The following is a 22195-nucleotide window of genomic DNA, read 5'->3' as shown; positions in this document are numbered from 1 at the left end:
CTCTGTGCTGACAGCTCAGAGCCTGGAGCCTGCTTCGGATTCTGTGCCTCCCTCACCCTTTGCTTCTACCCTGCTTATGTGCTTTCAATAATAAATGAACATTAAAAAAAATTTTTTTTAATGCAGAAAAGGCCCAACTTCCTAGTCCTTTGTGTCAGGAGCTATTCAGAAACTATGAGCTCCCACCTGGAAACCAATCTCTGAATTTCCCTTCCCTGCTTTCAGGGGGCCTCGCCCCGCCCCCACAGAAGCCCACAAATTCTGCTTGATCATAGCAACAGTGTGCTACAAGGACCTGACCCTCCCCAACTCCTATGGAGGAGACCCTTGTTACCTCTCCTTGAGCCAAAGCCTGCACCCAACTCTCATAAATTAATAGGAAGATTTCCTGCTTAACTCTGGGTCTCACTGAGAATTATGGTAGGAAACGATAGGATTCTGTATGCAGAGAGGAAAAGATTAAGACCTGAAGACCTTGGGTGAGGAAAAACACATTTTAGAACACTGTGATTGCATTGTCCAACATGCCCTCCTGAACTGCCAGTGATCAAGGTCTGGACAATCACTGGAATCATCGTCATCCAATGGCATCTGGTCCTCAGTAGGGTACAGGAATTCAATTCAATCATGAAGGTGGTCTTCATGACTTAATCTTTTAATCTTCAGGAACCCACCACGTTTGCCAATTTCTTAATTCTGTGACATTTATCAGATGATGCCACCAAAGAGCTGCCTGTGACTTTGAAGTTAGAAAAGGGAGCCACTTTGGGTTCCCTCCCTCCACTGCAAAGAGCTCTTCACATCTTTTTCCTTTCCATACCTTTCCCACCTTTAATAAAATGAGATAGGTTATCACTGGTGGCGGGATAACATTTCATTCTGTACACAGCCATGTCAACATGTCAAAAACCATTATGTCTTCTTAAAATGTGTTAAGTTCACACACAGACCAAGTCATGCATTTCCAATCCACCCAATTGTCATTGTTCAAAATGCAGACTACAAGCCTTCCAAAATTAGTTGTCGATAGTATGATGTGAGAATACAGATTTCCATAATTTCCAGGCCTGACATCATTCTTTAAAAATGCATATGTACAATTTTACCCCATTTGGGGGAAGAGTTGGCTATCCTCTTTCTGATATCTGTGAGGACTTCTTCATTTCAACCACATCAACTGGCATTTTCTCCTTCTAACTATTGCTATGATGAAGACACACCAGTATGTTTTACTGCACTGCAACCTTTTTCCCTAAAGACCAGTTGGCAAATTATTTTATTGGTAACATTCAAGAAGATTTTGTTTTAATACAGGGAGAAGAATGATGTTCGGAACACTTACATCATGGTAACTTACATCAATGTTATAACCACAAACAGCATCTGAATTAGATTTTCTTAAATATTGTGTGTAATGTTGTCCTTCGTCTTCCATGGAAAATTACGCATGAGTCCCACCTAAGAACATGTAGGGGCGCCTGGGTGGCTCAGTGGGTTAAGCGTCCGACTTCAGCTCAGGTCACGATCTCGCGGTTTGTGGGTTCAAGCCCCGCGTCGGGCTCTGGGCTGATGGCTCAGTCTGGAACCTGCTTCCGGTTCTGTGTCTCCCTCTCTCTCTGCCCCTCCCCCGTTCATGCTCTGTCTCTGTCTCAAAAATAAACGTTAAAAAAATTAAAAAAAAGAAGAAGAACATGTCATACCTTTGCTGCAACAATGAGCCATGTAAGTTTCCAAGGCATGAATGAATTTCAGAAGGAAACTGAGAGTAGAAATGCATTGATACTTGGTAGTCATAAATGTGAGGATAGATTTGAGGGGGGAAAACTCATTTTTTATTTTTTTTACAAATGTTTATTTTTGAGCGCTAGTGGGGAGGGGCAGGGAGAGAAGGAGACAATCTGAAGCACGCTCCAGGTTATAAGCTGGAAGCACAGAACCTAATGAGGGGATTGAACTCACAAACTGGGAGATCATGACCTGAGCCAAATTCGGATACTTAACCGACTGACTGAGCCACCCAGGTGCCCCCAAAAAACTCAGAATGAAATTAGCCATATTTATGCAACAATTAATCCGAATAACCTTTTGGAGCATAACAGCACATACATTTTGAACATGTTTAACTTTGTATTATTCCTTATAATGAATATTTTGATGTAATATATTAATAGTAACAACTGCTTTCTCTGTAAATTCTGGGATATTGACATTTGATGTTCAATTAAATACTTTTATAAATATTTATAGCTTTCAAGTTACTGTTATGTACTCTCTGGTGTATCCTAATGTGTACATTTAATATGAAGACCTTTCCTCATTATGTTTGTAGGGTTTACATCTAGTATGCACATTGAAATACTAAGGAACGAATTCCAGTTAAAGGGACTGCAACTTTCTCTATATTTTATGGTTTCTATTCTGTAAGAAAATAATGATATTGATCAAGTTGTGAGTTCCAGCTACACACTTGACACATTCTTTCCCTTTGTATGTTTCTCCTGAGTCTAAACTCTGTGATGCTGAGTAAGAGTTGAGCAGTCCTAAAAATTTTACCACATTCTATGCATTTTAAGTTTCCTTTCCAGTATGAATTCTTTGATGTATAATGAAGCTTAACCTCAAATAAAGGCCTTGCCACGTTCTTTACATGGGTAATGTTTCTCTTCAGTGTGAATTCTGTGGTGTGCCATAAGGTTTGAGGTCTGGGTAAAGGCCTTGCCACACTTTCCACATTGGTAAGGTTTCTCTCCTGTATGAATTCTCTGATGTACAAAGAGGGTTGATTTCTGGATAAAGGCCTTGCCACATTCTTTACAATGGTAAGGTTTCTCTCCAGTATGGATTCTGTGATGTCTGATAATGCTTGTCTGGTGGGTAAAGACCTTGCCACATTCTTTACATTGGTAAGGTTTCTCTCCAGTGTGAATTCTGTGATGTACAGTAAGGCTTGAGTACCTTTTAAAGGCCTTGCCACATTCTTTACATTGGTAAGGTTTCTCCTCAGCATGAAGTTTCCGATGTCCAATAAGGCCTGACTGCCAGTTAAAGGCCTTGCCACATTCTTGACATTTGTAAATTTTCTCTCCAGTATGGATTATCCTATGTTTATTTAGTGATGAGCTGTACTTATAAGTTTTACCACATTCTTCACATTTGTAAGGTCTCTCTCCAGTATGCTTTTGCTGATGTAGAATCAGTGTTGAGTGCCAGTTGAAGGCTTTGCCACATTCCTTACAAATGTAAACTTTCTTCCCAATATGGATTGTCTTATTAAGTCTTGATGACTGACTAAACACGTTCCCAGGTTCATTGCATGTGTACGGGTTTTTTCCCACAGGACTCCTCAGATGATCACCAACATTGGAGGACTGGTTAAGAATTTTCCCACACTCAGTATATTCAGAAGGATTCTCTCCCAAATGTATTCTCTTCTGTCTAATAAGGTTTGAGCTTTGATAAAAGACTTCCCTACATTTAGTACAGTCACAATGGTTCCCTGGCAAAGGAGTCCGTAGATATTTATTAACATTTGAATCCTGGTTCAATATTTTCTCAGATTCACTGCAATGAGCAATTCTGTTCTCATTGAAAATGCTGTGGTTTTGTTGTAAGGTCGACTGCTCAGGGAAGGACCCCTCAAATGGATACCACTTACCATTTTTTTCTTCCTTTTTCAATCTCTGACTTTCAGAAATATTTGACTGAAAGGGTAATGCAATCCCATTGTCAAAATGGTGCAAAGAAGTATTTTCAGCATGGGCTAGGTCACTTTCCAGATTCTCCAAATTTTTGTTCTGCAAATATGACTGTTTGACCACTTGATTTGAGCCTTTGATTATAGAAACACACTGCCCTGCAGAAGTAACAGTGTTAGAGAGGGGGGGTTTCCAAAATGTTTTATATCCTTCACTGTTTTGGGCAGTGAGATTCTTACAATGGGCAGTTGTCTCTATTTGCATATGTGTTTCATGAGATCTTTGATGCCCTTGTCTCTCCCCAACACTGTTCCACTCTATCACTAAGTGTCCATTCTCAAGGGCACTATGTTTATATTTATCCACTGACACTCTTTCGAAAATAGTTCCTATGCACATCTTTGGAAAGAGGCTCTGGGTATCGTGTGAAGATACAGCTGGAAGGTAACAAGTGAAAGTAAAATCATTCCACTTTCTACTATCAGATGAATACAGTTAAAATTTCTTATACATAAGACTAAAATTGGACAACTTCGACTTTTGGAAAAATAAATCATTAGTTTTTCTACTTTTCAAGATGTATCTGAATTTAACCCAAGGATTCTTTTTATAAAGTGATCGTTGGCCTATTTTACAACCTTGGTGGTGTTTGTTTATTTAGAAATGAAAGGTTTTGGGGCATCTCAGTGGCTCACAGGATTGAGTATCAAAGTCTTCACTTCAGCTCACGTCGTCACCTTGTAGTTTGTGAGTTCTAGCCCCGCATTCTACTCTGCACTGAGAGCACTGAGCTAGCTTGGAATTCTCTCCCTCTCTGTCTTAACCTCCTCCACTCTCTCTCTCTCTCTCTCTCAAAATAAACTTAAAAAAAAAAACTAAAAAAAAAGAAAGAAAGAAATGAAAAGTTTTTGTTTCCTTAATATTAAAGAATGGGTTATACCCTTAAATTCTGTGTAATAGGAGGGATCTATTAACATAATACATTTAGTCATCCATAAAAGTTTTCATTAGAGCTTCCCATGGTTGATTTTATGAATATTCTTTATAATTTTTATGCCCATGAAGACGTGCCAATAATTCAAAATGTTCCTTTTTCATGGGTACACTGTCACAGTTTACAATTACAGCTACAGGGTGCTTGGGTGGCTCAGTTGGTTAAGCGTCGACTTCAGCTCAGGTCATGATAACAGGGTTCCTGAGTTGGAGGGCTCTGTGCTTTGTGACTCAAGCTCTCTGACAGCTCAGAGCCTGGAGGCTGCCCCCGATTCTGTGTGTGTCTCTCTCTCTGTAACTGTCCCCACTTGTGCTCTGTCACTGTCTGTCTCAAAAATAAACATTTAAAAAAATTAAAATTATATACATTACACACACACAAACACACACACACACACACACACACACACACACACACACACACACACACAGAAGAGCACCTGGGTGGCTCAGTCAGTTAAGAGTCTAACTGTCTATTTTGACTCAGGTTATGATCTCACTCTTCCGGAGTTGGATCCCTGCTTCAGGGTCTGTGCTGACAGTGCAACGCTGCTTGGGATTCTCTCTCTCTCCCCCTCACCTGTTTGTGCTCTCTATCTGACAAAGTAAATAAACTTTAAAGTAAAATTATTGTAGGTTTCCTTTAATTCATCATTTTTTATATAGATTTTTTGGGGTTATATTTTGTCTTATTCTGGTTTTGCAATTCCATACTAATGTGCTTCATTTTTTATGAGACTTTCCACAGCGTTATTTAGGTGTGATTTTGTTTTTACCTGTGTATGTTGTTATAGTGACAATTTTCAACTCATTACGTTTTTGGATGATGTGAATGTAACTCAAATATGAATCAGTTTTATGCCCTGTGCCAAAAAAATCATCCATGTATTTGTAGAAATATTACCTATGCATACTTTGTGACTCATCTTGTGTATTTTTCTCCTTGGTTAGTGGTCAGTGAATGTTGTATCAGGTCTATGTGAATTGTGATAATAATGGAATTAATTTCATCATCTATTTATTGGTGAATATATTGTCTGTATTTTCATTGTGGTTACCTTAAAGATTCCTTAAAACATCTTAAAGGTATAACGAACCATCATAGTGCTGCTAGCACAGAGCTCAACACAGGATTTGAACTCACAAACTATGAGACCATGACTTGACCTGAAATCAAGAGAGGGACACTTAACCAACTGAGCCACCCAGGTGCCCCTATGTAGCTATAATTTTAAACTGTGACTGTGTGCCCATGAAAAAAAATGAACATTTTGAATTATTGGCATGTCTTCATGGACACTAAAACTGTCAAGTATATTCATTAAAATCAACCATGGAAACCTGTGATGAAAACTTTTATGAATTAAGCACTTAGAAGACATAGATCCCTCTTATTACAATGAGTTTAAGTGTATAATCCATTCTTTAAAATCAAGCAAAAAAACCCTTTCATTTCTTTTTTTTAAGTGTATTTTGAGAGGGGGAGTGCAGAGAGAGGGGGAGAGAATTCCAAGCAGAGTCCACAGTCAGTGAAGTGCAGGACGTGGGGCTCAAAGACACAAACCTTGAGATCACGACCTGAGCTGAAATGAAAAGTCAGATGCTCAACCCTCTGAGCCACCAAGATGCCCCAAAACCTTTAATTTCTAAATAAACAAACACCACCAAAGTTATAAAATATGGCAACAACTGCTTTAAAAAATCTTTGGGATTAAATTCAGACACATTCAGAGGAAAGTAGAAAAACTATTTCATTTTTCTTGAAGTGAAATTACACTTACAATTAAAATTCCTTTTTTTTTTTTTTACATGGGAAGTTTACTAATTACCTTTTACTTTTTATAAAGCACATGCCCGTGTCACATCAGAGCGTTCGATCTAATAAATCATAAAGGAATCTCACTCAGAAAGTGAAAACACATATGACAAAGTCACAAGAACTTCATATTATAAGGACAAAAGTATAAAATAATTCAACGATTAGGACATAAGGTAACATTTGAGACTTTATTATAGGCTGCAAATTTTAAATTCTAAATGTTCTAGCTTCCCCATGCCTTTAATTTATATAGGAATTCTAGGAAATAACAGATGTTTTAAATTATTTTACCATTGAATAATGAAATTCATAGAGTGGACATTTCTTATTTTAGTTAATACAAAGAAAATGAACTTTAAAAAATTTTTTTAAGTTTGTATTTATTTTGAGACAGAGACAAAGAGTAAATGGGGGGGGGAGGTGGAGCGGGAGGAAAGTAGACAGAATCCCAAGCTGTGTTGTCAGCAAAAAGCTCTCTGTACTGCTGGAACTCACGAACTGTGAGATCATGGCTTCAGCCAACGTCAGACACTTAACCAGCAGATCCACTCATGTGCCCCGAGAAATGAACTTTTGAAGTGAAATAAAGGATTAGATTTTCTCATTTGAGAGAGGCGCTTTGCTATCTGATGAAATTACTGGGTTTCATATTTGTGCAACTAAGATTAAAGCTTCCATAATACTGGAAAGCTTAAACCAGATAACATGTAATCTCTGTCTCCAGTGTTCCTGGGATTTCTGCACCAAACCCCAATATGCCCACCACTACCCTGACACACTTCTCACATGAGGCAAAACAGAACTCAGTAATGGATTAGCATAAAGTTCCTCAGAAATAGAGATTTCCCCAAGACCCTCAAAGCAATGAAGAGCCAATCACGTTATGGAGGCCCTCCCAGTGGAACTGAAGGAAAATCTTAAGAGAAGGCAAGATCATGATGTGTTGGAAAGCAGATATCTGCTGAGAGGGAGAGACATAAAACTAGGCTTCTCAAACTTATTTCCATTTGAGGAGAGCTGCTCAAACCACATTTAAGGTCCATCTTCCTCCTTTACATTTGGATTTCACCTCTGTCATCTGTTTCATTCCCACCTACCTGGGTGTGAGGCTACTGTGTGATTTCTCTTCACATCCCAGAGCTCCTTTTGTTCCAAAAAGATGACCAGGTCTGGCTTTGACAAAACAAGACCTGTTTATCAGACAAAAGGAATATGAGTGTGGCTGGAGATTCTACCTTTCAACCCAGTATTGGACTCAGTAGACAAGAAACGACATTGTAGAATTCTAGAAAACTATTTCCCAGATGATGTTGCCCAACAACCCCTTTAGAACACATGGGAGGGTTTCCAGTGTTCAGATCTTGACCTCTACTTCCAAATAATACCACTACAATAATGAGTTGAAATTGGTATTTAAGACGTGGGAATTCCCATTTTATGCCACTCAATGTTTAGAATTGACATAAATCTATAGAAATGACGATGTTACTCTACAGAAGGGAAAACTAACCTGAAAGGAAACATCATGAAGATATTTCTCTACATCTAGAAAACCCTGCTTCTTTCCCTGACTGCAGGCATCTGAATCCCACTCATGCAAAGAGGAAGTTCCAAGAGACAGTCTTCAAAGGAAGGAACAAAATTCTGAGTGTGGTTTGGGAAGTCTGGAAGGAGTTATCCTCACCCAAGAAGAGAAGGTGTCCATAGTTCTCTAACATCACATCCCTGTACAGTTCCTGCTGACTGTGGCTCAGGCAGCCCCACTCCTCCTGAGAGAATTCTATGGCCACATCCCTGAATGTCAGCAACCCCTGCAATAAATACCATAGTTACTGAATGGCCATAAGCAGAGGTCATAATGGTACCTAAGATGCAAGAGGGAGTTAATGTCACTAGCTAGAACCCCAGACCTGACCTTCACTGCTTACCTGCTTGTACCCACTGACCTCAGTCCCACATTTTACTTAACCCTTTTTTCTACCTTATCTTTTACTTCAGGCAAAACACCCCATGGGCATAGTGTCCTGTGGTGGAAACAAAGTATCCAATAAAAGCTAGTGAGTACTCTGAGGAAGAGCTTGGATTAACTCAATTTGAGCTTAACCCCTGACTCACACCTATGAAAATGAACAATAGAGTAAACCATGGAGTGAGGTCAGTTACATTTATATCATTATGCTAAAAAAATTAAATTTTTATTTCCTTTAGAGAGAGAACACAAGTGAGGGTGCAGCAGGGAGGGAGGGAGAGAGACAAAGACAGAGACAAAGAGACAGAGAGAAAATTCCAACCAGGCTATATGCTCAGTGTGAAGCTTGACTTGGGGCATGATCTCAGGACTATGAGATCACGACCTGAGCCTAAATCAAGAGTCAGATGCTCAACTGACTGAGCCACTCAGGAGCTCCCTTTTAACTCAATATAATACCCAAATCTCCACCCAAGAAGGATCACAAATATTTTACTATGTAACATACAGAGTGTGTACAGAACTGTTTTCTTAAGGTTCATGCGTAACCTTATCACAAGCTGGACATAAGATGATGACATACCCTTTCTGAATATCCACCCTAACCCTAAATAAAAGTAAACGATTTCTCCTGCCTCTGAGTCTCTGCTTTAGAAGTTATTCCCTGTGACCTCCTTATTTCCTGTAAATCATTTTTTCTTTGTCTGACATCCCCACCTGGTGTAGTAGTTTTGTGGTTCACCAAGGACTAAACTCCTGTTAGCTCAGTTACATTAGGAGCACTGGTTCTGGCTTAGGTGAGTTTTCTGCTTTCTGCAGTAAGAGAATTTGCAACACAGTATCATGCTCTAATATATTCCCTAACATTGAGATAAGAACATTTATAAATATTGTGTTTATTCAAGTGAATTTGTAAAATGAAGGCATCAACACAGCCATACACATTTTTGAATCCTTTATTTACATCATACAGTACATGTGTCTATTTCCTAAATGGAAAGTTTTGGTGAGTTACAAATGTACTTAGCATATTCTAATGTGAATTAGAGTTTACAACAGTGCACTGGGGATCCTGTTAAAATGCAGATTATGTTCAGGAGTTCTGGGATTGGGTGGGTGTCTGCATTTCTAACAAGGCATTAGTCTATGGGCCAAGGGATACATATTTCAATAACAAAGAAGTAGAACTCAAAGACAAGAACTCTTGGAGGACTTGGAACTGAATGGGTTTTATAGCAATTACAAGTTCTTCTAGGATAGCAAGAAAGGTGACAAGCCTTTCCAATCATTTCCTGGTTAGTAGATAGCATCTAACAGGTTCTCATAAACTCATGGAAAATAAATAATAATGATCTAAGAGAACAAACACATTATTCTTCCATTTTTACGGAATATTTTGTCAAATATCCAGTACATGGTACAGATCAGGTTTTAACCCAGGTTAACTGACCTAAAGTTGATCTAAAATGACATATAGGTCAATAAACAGAGGGGACCCTAAAGCAACATTCATAGCAGGTGTCAAGCCTGAGAAGAAGGTATCCACACAAAATTGATCTTTATACATTCCATGCACACATCCATTCTGAAAGTAGTTATATACACATTAAAAGTGATAGAATAGAAAATTACCAGGATGACTAAGAAATATATTTAATGAGGGGTTCGCCAGATGACTCAGTCTGTTAGGTGTCCAACTCTTGATTTTGGCTCAGGTCATGATCTCATGTTTCCTGAGTTTGAGCCCCATCTCAGGCTCTGTGCTGAGTGTGTGGAGCCTGCTTGGGATTTTCTCTCTTTCCTCTCACTCTGCCCCTCCCTCTCTCGAAAGAAAGAAAGAAAGAAAGAAAGAAAGAAAGAAAGAAAGAAAGAAAAAGAAAGAAACATTTTCAATGCCATGAAACTCGTAAATCTAGTTGTAGATGATCATGCTTAGGTCTTTCACTCAACTATCAACACAAACACATAGAATTATATAAATAACACAGTATTTGTGAGTCTAGTATGATTAGGGATGCAAGAAGAAAAATGTTCACCTTCAGCACAAAGACTGCATGTTATTTTTTTAAATGTTTATTTATTTTTGAGAGAGAGAGACAGAACATGAGCAGGGGAGGGGCAGAAAGAGAGAGGGAGACACAGAATCCGGAGCAGGCTCCAGGCTCTGAGCTGTCAGCACAGAGCCCAATGCAGGGCTTGAACTCATGAACCATGAGATCATTACCTGAGCTGAAGTCAGATACCTAACTGACTGAACAACCCAGGCACCCCTAGATAGTTTTGATAAACATCAAATAAAGGCTGGTTCCTCCATTCTGTTTTTCAAGTGTTTATTTATATTGTGAGAGATGCATGGGCTATCAGGGTGTGAAAGGTGGAGGGGCAGAGAGGGAGAGAATCCCAAGCAGTCTCCAGTCTGTGTCTGAGCCACCCAGGGGCCCATGGATGATACATTTTAAAGGATCTCCTGACTGCCCTTATATCTCACTAATAGTTAATGAGCTGAATCATAAGAACCAAAGAAATCTTGCAGAAATAGTTTTACAAGTAGAAAGCTAAAGAAACATTTGTAATTGAACTCTCAGTACACCTATCCTTCCCCTTGAACATACATATAAGCTCCAAGCAGCCAAAGTACAGTTCGTTCTGCCCACGGGTCCTGTCCCTGTGCTATTTCAGTAAATTCCCTGTCTTGTGCCATACAGTAACTCAAGAATAGCATCTTGACCATAGTACTCAATGATCCCATAACATACTAGTTATTGGAAAGCTTTTTAAAAATTATTTTTGAAAATTCTTACTTTATTTTTTATTGAGAGAGAAAGACAGAGGGCACAAGTGACTGAAGGTGTGGGGAGGGAGAGGAGGAGGGAGGGAGGGAGCAGGGCACATGTTCACCTGAAATGGGGCATGCACTCAACTGAAGTAGGTCTTGAGGTCACACCAAATGGGACTCAAATCAACAAACCGTGAGATCCTGACCTTAGCCAAAGTCAGATGCTTAAGGGAGTGAGCCACCTAGGTGCCCTGAATTCTTTTTTTTTTTTTCCTTTAGACATTTACTTATTTTGAGAAAGAATGAGCAGAGAGAGAATTCCCAAGCATGTTCCAAGCGAAAAGCATACAGCCTGACATGGGCCACTATCTCATGAACCATGAGATCATGATCTGTACCGACATCAAGAGTTAAGGCTTAACTGAGCAAGCCACCCAGGGGCCCCTCATTGAAAGCTTTTGTTTCAATCATTATTTGTGCTCTATTGTATTTCAGGATTTTAAGACACTCAAACATGCTTATTATGTGATTTGTCTTTTTCTGAATATCCAAAAAGTAAATACAGGAATATGTCTGTGTCATGACTATGGAGTGAAATAAAAACCTATGGGATGAAGGAGCTCCTGGGTGGCTTAGTCAGTTGAGCGTCTGACTTCCTCTCAGGTCATGATCTCATGGTTTGTGAGCTCAAGCCTCACATCGGGCTCTGTGCTGACAGCTCAGAGCCTGAAGCCTGATTCAGATTCTGTGTCTCCTTCTCTGCTTCTCCCCTGCTCATGCTGTCTCTCTCTCAAATAATAAACATTAAAAAAAAAAAAAACCTATGGGATGAAGGTCTGTTTGATTTAGAACTTCTACTCCCAGAAGTCAATAGCTCTACTACATAAAGGTGAGGGGCTTCGTTGCCCAGTGGAAACTGATGTGACATGGGCCAAGAGTAAATGCTCAAAGTATCTTGAGGCGTTTTTGCTGAAAGAGACTTTTTATTAAAGACAGGGATAGGATCCAGGGGAAGAATTGCAATGTGATTGGGAGGAACCACTGATTATATACTTCTAAGGGGAAGGGGGAGGAAGCTGTGGGGGAAGCCGAGCTATCCCAGTCTGATGGCAAGGCCCAGGCTGTGGACAGATTGGTGACTGCAAGGCGGCGCACCGACAGTGAAGCTTCTTGTACTCCAGGTTTTAGGTAATTTGGCCTTACTAAAAGTACCTGGGGTATTGTCTGTTGGGGAACTGCCCTCGCCAGGCCCCCTGGGAAAAGAACCATTAGGAAATAAAATAAGGTTCTGCAAGAAATTGTGCAGCCCTATATTTAGCCCTTGCCATCCCCTATGGAGACTCCTCTACGTACAGGAAGGATAGCCTCATACATTTGCCAGCAAAGGAGGCCAATAAAGGAGAAACATATGGATTTGAAAGCCTCACTCTGGCAACTAAGGACTGTATCTACAGGCACAAGTCACTCTACTTCTAGTCCCACTTGGCCTCCAGGAGGCATTCCAGATGATGATAATGATTGAACCTAGTCGGTTAAGGTACAGGATGGTTCATTATTTCCTAGGTTCATTGTCTCTCTGAGAATCTATGAGGCATGGGTTTCTAAGGCTTTTTCGGCCCCTTCCCGGCACCTCGGAAACAAGGCAAACACATTGTTCTTCTGGCTTCCAGTGATTCAGGAAAAACAACTAGGAGGTCATGTCCCTGTAACTGTTCCACTTGAGGTGTTGAGAGATAGATGACCTTTCATGAAAACAGCAAAGCAAATGCTTTATAGATTATAGAATAAACATAGATGCGTAATGGAATAATGTAAGAAATTAAACAATAATCAAAGGGTGGGTATGAGGGAACATTATGAGAAAATCGCCATGTTATTTCTTAAAGGTTGATGACACATAGGAACATTTTCAAAATTAGGTAATGTTAGAAAAACATAGATGACGTATGCTACAAGGAAATCACTAGCAAATATAATGCCACGTTTGCTACAATAAATCGGTCAGTTCAACACACTGCTGTTTTCCGTGTCCATTTTTATTTTTTGTTTTTATTTTAGTTTTGTTTTATCTTCACTTTCTCCCCAACGCCATTCATCCTTCAGGAACCCCTGGTTGGTTGCTGGAGCTGGACTCCAGCAGTTGGGGCGTGGGAGGGGGAAGGGGTGGAAATAATAGATGTTTCTAAAGGATTTTTATATGTTAAGGACTTACAGGATACTGGAAGTCTGGCTATTGTCAAGCTAAGGCTGCTTTTGCCTCTATAAAAGCATTAACATTAAAGCAGTTGTGAATTCCTTGAGGAATATCTTCCTCTGTCAGCCTCAAGTATTTGTCAATGGGTTGCAAGTTGTAAGAAAACTTATTTTTATCTGCATTTCTTTTACCTTTGTTTTCCTTATCAGAAACTACAAAGAGGTGGTTCCTGGGTGGCTCAGGCAGTTAAGGGTCTGACTCAGCTCAGGTCAAGGTCTCATGGTTTCATGAGTTCCAGCCTTGAGTCTGGGTCTGCACTGACTCTGTAAAGTCTGCTTGTGATTTGCACACTCTCTTTGCAACTCCCCTGCTCCCGCTCTTTCTCAAGATAAACAAACTTAAAAAAAAAATACAAGGAAAGAGAAACTAGAAGAAGGTTCCAATTTAAATGTGATGGTGTCTGGAAATCGCTCAGAGAATCTGCCTAAAATCATTACAACAGATAAGGAGGAAAATAGGAACGTTACGGGTGGGTGGGTGGGGGGGGGGGTAATCTGGCAGAAAGCCAAAGCCAAGTAAAAACAAAAGGTAACATCAAATGTAAGGAAACAAATTGATATCAGTGCCTATAGCTCTGGACATGGGATCACTGGTATGTTCTTGAGACCCACAAACAGTAAATCAGAATATAAACAACTTTGAGGATACAGTGGATTTATACAGACTTCAATCACATATACTTTACATTTCCTGTAATATCTAGTATATCTTAAATAGAGTATGTTTTCCACATACTAAAAAGCAAGAATTTCTTTTTATAGAACGTTCCAAGTTATTCTGTGCCTCATATCCATCTTGTGTATTTGTGCGTTTTCATAACCCTACTCTACCCAGAGCAGAGAAAGCATTCAGATTAGACCTAAATGGGAACCGTTTTCCTTGAGTGCTATCCCAGAACCAGCAAAAGGACACTTGGATTCAACACATTCCCCTCTGGATCTGTCACAAAGGGAATATTTTCAATACTTGCAGGAATTTACTTCTAAGTGACAACTGTTGTTGCCCTACTGGAAGCCATGTCAGAGAGAAGGGAGAGAAGTCTATGGGATATGGGGGAGGAGTGTTCTAAAGACATAACCTAGATTATCATTTCTGAAAGGTTAAGTATTAGGTGAAAACATAAAGCAGAACCATCAGAACAAGAAAGAAAGAAAGAAAGAAAGAAAGAAAGAAAGAAAGAAAGAAAGAAAGAAAGAAAGAGAGAGAGAAAGAAATCAATCATTGGCTTTTTTTTTTTTAAATTTTCTTTCAGAGAGAGAGTGTATGCGCATGCAAACAGAGGAGAGAAACAGAGAGAGAGAATGGAATCTTAAGCAGGCTCCATGCTCAGCACTAACCCTGATGCAGGGATGGATGGCAGGATCCTGGGATCAGGACCTGAGCTGTAATGAAGAGTCTGATGCTCTCTGAACTGAGCCACAAAGGTGCTTTGCAATTTCTACATGCATGGAATTTCCTGAGAAAAAGACAACTGGGCCTCTAGCCTGGGAAGCAAGGCTTACCTGAGAACAGGCCATTTCTTCTTTCACCTCCTCCATTAAATTTCTTTCTCAGAAGATCTTTGTGGAGAAATTGCAGCTGAATGAGATGTCTTTAAAGCCACCAACACAGCCTCTGCACCTATAAACTGCTCACCTGTAGGCAGCACTTTGAAATGCAAAAAAAGGCCCAACTTCCACTCCTTTGTGTCCTGAGCTATTCAGAAACTATGAGCTTCTACTTGGGGACAAATTTCTGAGGTTCCCTTACCTTCTTTCAGGGGGCCTCCCCTCCCGCAGATGCCCACAAATTCTGCTTGAGCATAGGAACAGTGTGCTACATGGACCTGACCCTCCCCAACTCCTATGGAGGAGACCCTGTTACCTCCCCTTGAGCAAAAGCCTGCACCCAACTCTCATAAATTAATGGGAAGACTTCCTGCTTAACTCTGGGCCTAAGAATTATGATAGGAAAAGATAGGATTCTGGAAGCAAAAAGGGAAAGATTAGGACATGAGGTCCCTGGGTGGGGAAAAACACATTTTAGAACAAGGCTGGGAGTGTCCAAACACAGCAAACCCCCTCAGGCATAAGGTTCCTTTTAAGACTGTAACAAACACTACCTACTCACCCCCAGGTTTCCCTCAAGAGTTTGACTAAAAGACCTAACTAAAAATAAGTAATAGACCCAAGACTTAGAACCCCCAAGAAACACTATGGCCATAGACCACCCCTCATACAATGGAAACACACCAATCAAATGTCCCCTCTCTCTAAACAGAGATTTTCTACTACACTTACTTTCTTATACTCTAATATTAAATTTTTGCCTGTTGCTCATTTTGTGCCCACCTCTTCATTCTTTGAAGCGGGAAGACCAGGAATCCCGGGTAGTGAGGGAAAAAATCCTGCAACAGAATCCCCTGGAGCACTTCAATAGAACAACACTGTGGTTTCCACCCACTTAGTTGAGGGAATCTTGGAGGGGGGGAGAGGGAGGGCAGCAGCAATGATCCTTCTTGAAACTCCACACGTGATCCTATTGGGAAGCATTTGGGGAAGTGACCACGCAAAAAACGGTCACCAAGTCTGTGGTTGTTATCCAGATTTAAATCCTTTCCCTCTCCACTGATCAGTTTCTGGGGATTTATACATTCTCCCTCTTTCTGCTTCACAGAGGGAGAGACCCTTCTAAATGGCACTTTGTGGCTTTCCCTTATACATGCAAATGTCTCTTACAAAGGAAACTATACTTTTATAAGTTTCCTTTGTAAGTACAAAGTCGAACAAAAATCAAAATGGCAGCATTAAACCATCAGCGAGGCTTGTTATTAAACGTATAACTTCGTTTTCCCTTTTGGAAACCCCCCCCCCTTATGTCTTCTTAGCCTTTAAAAAAAATGTTTTTTAATGTTTATTTATTTGTGTGTGAGAGAGAGAGAGAGAGAAAGAGAGAGAGAGTGAGCTGGGAAAGAGCAGAGAGGGAGACATGGCTCCAAAACAGAGAGCAGAGAGACTGATGTAGGGCTCGAACTCACTGTGAGATCATGACCTAAACCAAAGTGGGATACTTAACTGAGCCACCCAGGTGCCCCTCTTAGCCTTTTTTTTTTTTTAAATGAGAAATCGAGGACCACACTGAAAACATGATGAACAAGGCTGGTAAGGCATACACAATTCCTGTCAAAACCGGATGGATCCTTTATTTCCCTACACCCCACTGGCCCCTTCCTGGAGGTGGGCTTGCAGTTCTGAAGGCCCTAACCTGCCTCAGCCTTCTAAGCCCCCCAAAGCAAGAAAGCTACTCTTTCTCTTTATCCCAAACTCTGTCTTCATGTTTTATTTTGACTCTGAAGCACCAAGGTCAGTTTTCAACGGAATGAATGTGTAAGAGAGGAACATATTTTTTTCTTTATTTGTTTTCTACTCTTTGGCTAGTTTAATAATTCAACTGACAAGACAGTTGCACAAGAGAAAAAGTATTCTTAATTATAGGAACATCAATTATTTGAGGCTCAAAGACAGGGGATTGATGTTTATGTGCCATTGTGACTTAAGGAGAAGGGGGTAGGGATTCAGAATTTCAAAAAGGGTCAAGTACATTCACAAGAAAAAGGAAAGAGTAAATTTTGCCAAACAAGTATTTGCCATGCCAGGCCAGTAGCTCTTTATAAAAAGTTCCTCTCTGGTATTAGCTCTTTTTTCGAAAGAGGTCCCTCATCTAATTTATATTTGGTATAGCAGGCTCAGAAATGGAAGACATCTCCCTTTGCTACAGCAGAATAATACAAGAGAAAATTCTGTTTTCACACTGGGTTCCTTCCAGCTTGTGTCTTGGCTCAGGAGGGAGACCCTGAGGAGAAAGCAAACCTGAGGGGAACAGGAACTACCCCCTCAAGCCACAAGGACTGCCCTGAACCAGAAAGACCCCACCCCTGATCGAATCCTAGACAATTACATATTTAATCTGCACTGTCTACCTGCAGGTACCCACTCACTTTTGCCCCCATTTCCCTTATATAAACCTGTGTCTCCAGCACATTGGAGACAATCTGTGAGACATTAGTCAGCCATCTTCCCAGTGTTGACCTCTCTGAAATAACTTCCTTTCTTATCTCACCACTTCTCATCTCTCTGCCTTTGGATTTTATGTATGTCAAGTGGCTGAACTTGATCTGTTTGGGACCCCAGAGACAGGCGCTCTTGCACCCCTTCCTGCACACCAGGTAGCAGAAGAGAGATGAGTGGTGGCAAAACCAGAATAGGATTTTTGTCAGCAAGGCCAATACTGAGAAGGCAGTGGACTAATGTCTCAAACACGGTCTCCAAACTGCTGAACATTCTTCCAGGTTCATATAAAGAAAATGTAGGACAAAGGGTGGTGGTACATGCAGATGGTGAAGGTCAGGCTGATCACTGCATTGTTGTCAGGGATGTGGGGTCTTGCTCTTTCAGGGCAGTCCCCATTGCTGGTGGGGAGGGGGGGAGTTTCCTTTCCCATCCTGGGATGCTTTGCCTGCTGGGGCTTCTACAGGAGCTAAAAGATGAGCTGCAAAGGAGTGAATCAGGAAATATAGATGAAGGCCAAAGTGGAGACAGTTGAAGGCACTGCTGGGTCCTCTTCCCATTTCACAACGTCTATGTATATTTATTTTTTAAAACTTGAGTGACCATTAGATGTTCAGAAATGGAAAACAGGGGGCTCAGTGGGTTGGCTCTTGAAGCTACCATGGCATAAATTTGGAGAGTCCACACACACATGGACATTCCAAAGTCAGGCAGGCAAAATGAAGTATAGCTCTCCTCCTGAACTAAGGAGAAGGGAGTAGGAGTCTGGGATTTCAAAATAAAGAAATGCATTGACAGGCTGAATAGGAGAGGAGCAGGTGTTTGGTGAAGAGGTTCAGGACAGTCACTCCCATCCCCACCCAGAATGTCCCACTTTGGCATGTGGATTATTCTGAGCTGAAAGTACTTGAAAGTTCCCATGGTCTCAGGGGAAAGGTTTGCTCTTCCCTTCACCATACAGAAGAATCTAAATTGAAGGTCCTTTCCAGAATAAAGGTTATTAACGAATACATTTTCTCTGAGTGACTCGTCTCTATGGTAGGGCAAATGTCTCATCACTAAACTTCTACTCTTCCTATCACCCTGTGACGTACATTCCTTTCCTTGAAATCCCAGGCACCTACCCCCTTCTCCTCAGTTCAGAATACCTGTATACCTCATTTTGCCTGTCTTAAAATGTCCATGTCTAGGTGGATTCCTTGTACACATGCCATTACACTTGATTTTCTCCTGTTAATCTGTCTTCAATTAGACCCTTGAAGGGGACATAAATTCTTGCCATGTGACATAGGTAATTAGATGTTTGCTCTGCCATACACATGGATCACTCAGATAAAATTTATCCTGGGTAATAATCCTTGTTTTGGAAAGGGCACACAATTTGGGATCCTGCATGTAGTTAAGGAAGGTACCAAAGTTTCTCTGGAGCCCACAGGGTCTTGACTGCCTCCAGCTCCAAATAATCCTAATATGCCAAAGTGGTACATTCTTGTGGGGCCTGTCCCAACCCCTTTCAAAGCATATTATGTAATGAGAAATTATGAGATTAAGGCACCAAAATATACAGCATTTCCTTCAATGTATCTGACTTGGGGTTTCAGCAAAATATTAGCGCCTTCCATTGAGGCATGGGAGGAGCAGTGAGCCAAACCTCTGACCTCCTCTAATCTGTTCAGTGAGGGGAGAGCCCAGGGTAGGGCCAGACCTGGAAAAGCTTAACAACAGAGGGTTCTGGATGAGCTGTGGAGGCAGAGGGCTCTAGGCTACTAATCTCCCTGCCTGTGGGATATTGTCAGTTTGTCTCTCTAAATTTGTCTAACAAAAACTTTGTACAGTTCTACTCTACTTAAGTCAATCCCCTATTTTATGACATAAAATGATAAGTGATTTAACAAACACTTAGAGGTTTCTGGGACAATACTATAGTTGGCCCTTGAAACACAGGTTTGAAGTGCATGGCTCTTTCTGCATACAGTTTTTGTTTGCATAAACACAGAATACTGTAAATGTATTTCCTTATGATTTCATTAATATTTCTCTACCTTACTTTTATTGCAAGACCATGTGTGTGTGTGTGTTTGTGTGTGTGTGTATAAAATACAAAATGTGTAATTGACTATGTTATCTGTAAGGTTTCCAGTCAACAGTTGTCAGTTAAGAATTATGTTTTCAAAGTGTCATAAGTGATACAGGGATTTTTCACCTGCATAGCGGTGTTGGTGCCCCTAACCACTACATCGTTTAAGGGTCAACTACATTTTATTCTTTACAAGGTAAACAAATACAAGTATTACTACTACTAACAACTAGTTTCTTTGTGGATGGCCTTCAGGGGCCACCTTTGTACTCACAAAACCACAGAGAAATGAAATCATAATCCCCCATAAATCATCCCTTCCTTGCAGTTACCCCAAAACCTTATATTCAACCATTTAAACATTTGCTCTGTGAGACTGGAAGTCTCTCAATTATAGAGGTCATGGCACTTCATCTCTGTTTTTCTAATAACCATATTAAATATAAACCATCACTTTCTCTATCAGTTTGCATCTCCAAGCCTCCTCAGAGTTTGTCACGGTACCTATAAACACATTTTAATCCTGACAAAAACATCAAATTCCATATTACAGATTAAAAAAACAAAAAACAAAATAAAACAAAACGAACAAAAAACCTCACCAAACCAGGGTTTCTCAAACCTGAATTGTATAGAAACTTGGGAAAGACTGAAAAACTGATACAGAACAAAGGATATTGCAGGGAGATAATGACTATAAATTGCTATTTTGGATAACATCCTTGTGGAGGAAAAAAAATAATTGAAATTAGTGAAATAATAATTCTGTAATTCTATAATATTAAGGTGCCTTGTTAGTTGTATGTTTTGTCAAAAGTACCAGAGCAATGTCCGACGTCAAGAACAGGGAACAGGATGAGGAGTATATGAGAACTGTGTTCTGCCACACTTCTGCAATATTAATTTATTACATAAAAAAAATTCACATTAAAATTATAACTTTATAGGGTCCCCTGGACTGCCCAGTCTATTAAGCCCCCGACTCTCGATTTCAGCTCACTTCATGATTTCACAGTTCAAGAAACAGAGCCCACCCTGGGCTTAAAGGCTTTGTCATAGTCTCTGCACTTGTTGGGTTTCAACCCAAGGATATACACTCTGATGTGAAGGAAAGTCTGAGCAATAGTTAAAGGCTTCAGCAAATTCTTTACGTTTCCAAGGTTTCTTCCCAATATGAATTATCTGATACCCATGAAGGCATCAACTCCAGGTATAGACTTTGCCACATTCTTTACATTTGTAAGGTTTTTCTCCAGTATAAACTCTATGATGTGAAAAAAATTAAGTACTGGTGAAGGGCTTTCCCACATTCTTTACATATGTAAGGTTTTTTCTCAGGTTGGAAACTTTTTTTTTAATGTTTATTTATTTTTGAAGGAGTGAGAGACAGTGTGAGTGGGGGAGGGGCAGAGAGAGACACAGAATCTGAAGCAGGCCCCAGGCTCTGAGCTGTCAGCACAGAGCCTAAAGTGGGGCTCCAACTCACAGACTGTGAGATCATGACCTGAGCAGAAGACGGACTCTCAACTGACTGAGCCACCCAGGTGCCCCTCAGGTTGAAAACTCTTGAGCAAGTTGTGAAGGCTGCTTAAAAACTTTGCCACGTTTACTACATTTCTAAGTGTTCTCTCCAGTCAGGAAACAATGACATTTAATAAAGTTTGAGCTTTGATGGAAGACTTCCCCAGATTTATTTATTTTATACTCATTCTCTAGAAACTGAATGCTCTGCTGTTTATTAGGATTTGATGCACAGTTAACCTTTTTCCCAGATTCATTTCATTAAGTTGTCTCCATGGTAAACACCTCGGTAGTTATTGAAGACAGAGTCCTCACTAAAGATCTTCCCTAATTCACAACATGTGAAAAGTTGTTCCAAATTCAGTATTATGTGATCTTATTGAACAGCAATGCTTGGATAAAGACCTTCTCATAATTATCAAAATTAGAGACTTTGGAACAAAGAGGTATTATTTATTGGTGAAACAATAAAAAACCCTCAAAAAGAATACCTCAAACTGATCATATTTAGAAATTTTATCTTCACTTTTAATTTTCGAGAAATCAGAAATGTCGGAATAATTGATCCAATCCTATATTTGAAATGGTTGCAATGGTTACTTTTGGCATGCACTTGGTGACTTTCTAGATTTTTCAAATTTCCTGTCAGAGCGTATACATGTTTAGAAAATGGACTTGGGTCTTTGTATTCATAAAGACATTGTTCCACAAAGATAGCTGTCTTAAAGTGGAATTCCCCCAAATGTTTTATATCTTCAAATTTTTTTAATGTGTGTGTTTGTTTGTGTATGTATGTATGTATGTATGTATGTATGTATTTAGGAAGGGAAGGCATAAAGAGAGGGAGAGAGAGAACCCCAAGGAGGCTCCACACTTTCAGTGCACAGCTTAACACAGGGTTCGAATCATAAACCATGAGATCATGACCTGAGTCAAAACCAAGAGTGATACTTAACTGACTGATCCCACCAGGTGCCCCTCATCAATCTCTTTAGGCAGTAAGGATTTCATTGTGGGTAAATTCCCAGTTTGATTCTATCCATCA

The 22195-nt window shown here is 40.1% G+C and overlaps 2 protein-coding genes across 2 annotated transcripts; both read right to left on the bottom strand.

The window, feature by feature from the left end:
• Positions 1-2618: 2618 nt before the first annotated feature.
• LOC128313178 (zinc finger protein 660-like) lies at positions 2619-4408 on the bottom strand. The gene has a single exon (XM_053210108.1). It carries the CDS (start codon positions 4092-4094, stop codon positions 2619-2621), a length of 1476 nt encoding a protein of 491 aa, XP_053066083.1. The 5' UTR covers positions 4095-4408.
• Positions 4409-7590: 3182 nt separating this feature from the next.
• Positions 7591-15044, bottom strand: LOC106982565 (KRAB domain-containing protein 5-like). Its single transcript, XM_027037416.2, has 3 exons — positions 15009-15044; positions 8192-8318; positions 7591-7697 (listed from the first exon to the last, which is right to left on the bottom strand). The coding sequence occupies exons 1-3, from the start codon at positions 15042-15044 to the stop codon at positions 7591-7593; spliced, it is 270 nt and encodes an 89-aa protein (XP_026893217.2).
• Between the last annotated feature and the right edge of the window lie 7151 nt (positions 15045-22195).

This window comes from Acinonyx jubatus, chromosome E2 (assembly GCF_027475565.1).
Source record: "Acinonyx jubatus isolate Ajub_Pintada_27869175 chromosome E2, VMU_Ajub_asm_v1.0, whole genome shotgun sequence".
Classification (NCBI taxonomy): domain Eukaryota; kingdom Metazoa; phylum Chordata; class Mammalia; order Carnivora; family Felidae; genus Acinonyx; species Acinonyx jubatus.
Note: the sequence above shows the minus strand (reverse complement) of the source record. Positions and strands in the feature narration are given on the sequence as shown.

Excerpts from the sequence above, each read along its gene's own strand:
- LOC106982565 (XM_027037416.2), bottom strand. The coding sequence starts at position 15,044 with ATGGAGGAGGTGAAAGAAGAAATGGCCTGTTCTCAG. Across the intron at positions 8,319-15,008 it reads AAGAAATGGCCTGTTCTCAG|GGGTTGCTGACATTCAGGGA; the intron begins GTAAGCCTTGCT and ends TATTTATTGCAG. Across the intron at positions 7,698-8,191 it reads TGGACACCTTCTCTTCTTGG|GTCTTGTTTTGTCAAAGCCA; the intron begins GTGAGGATAACT and ends TCTGATAAACAG.
- LOC128313178 (XM_053210108.1), bottom strand. The coding sequence starts at position 4,094 with ATGTGCATAGGAACTATTTTCGAAAGAGTGTCAGTGGATAAATATAAA.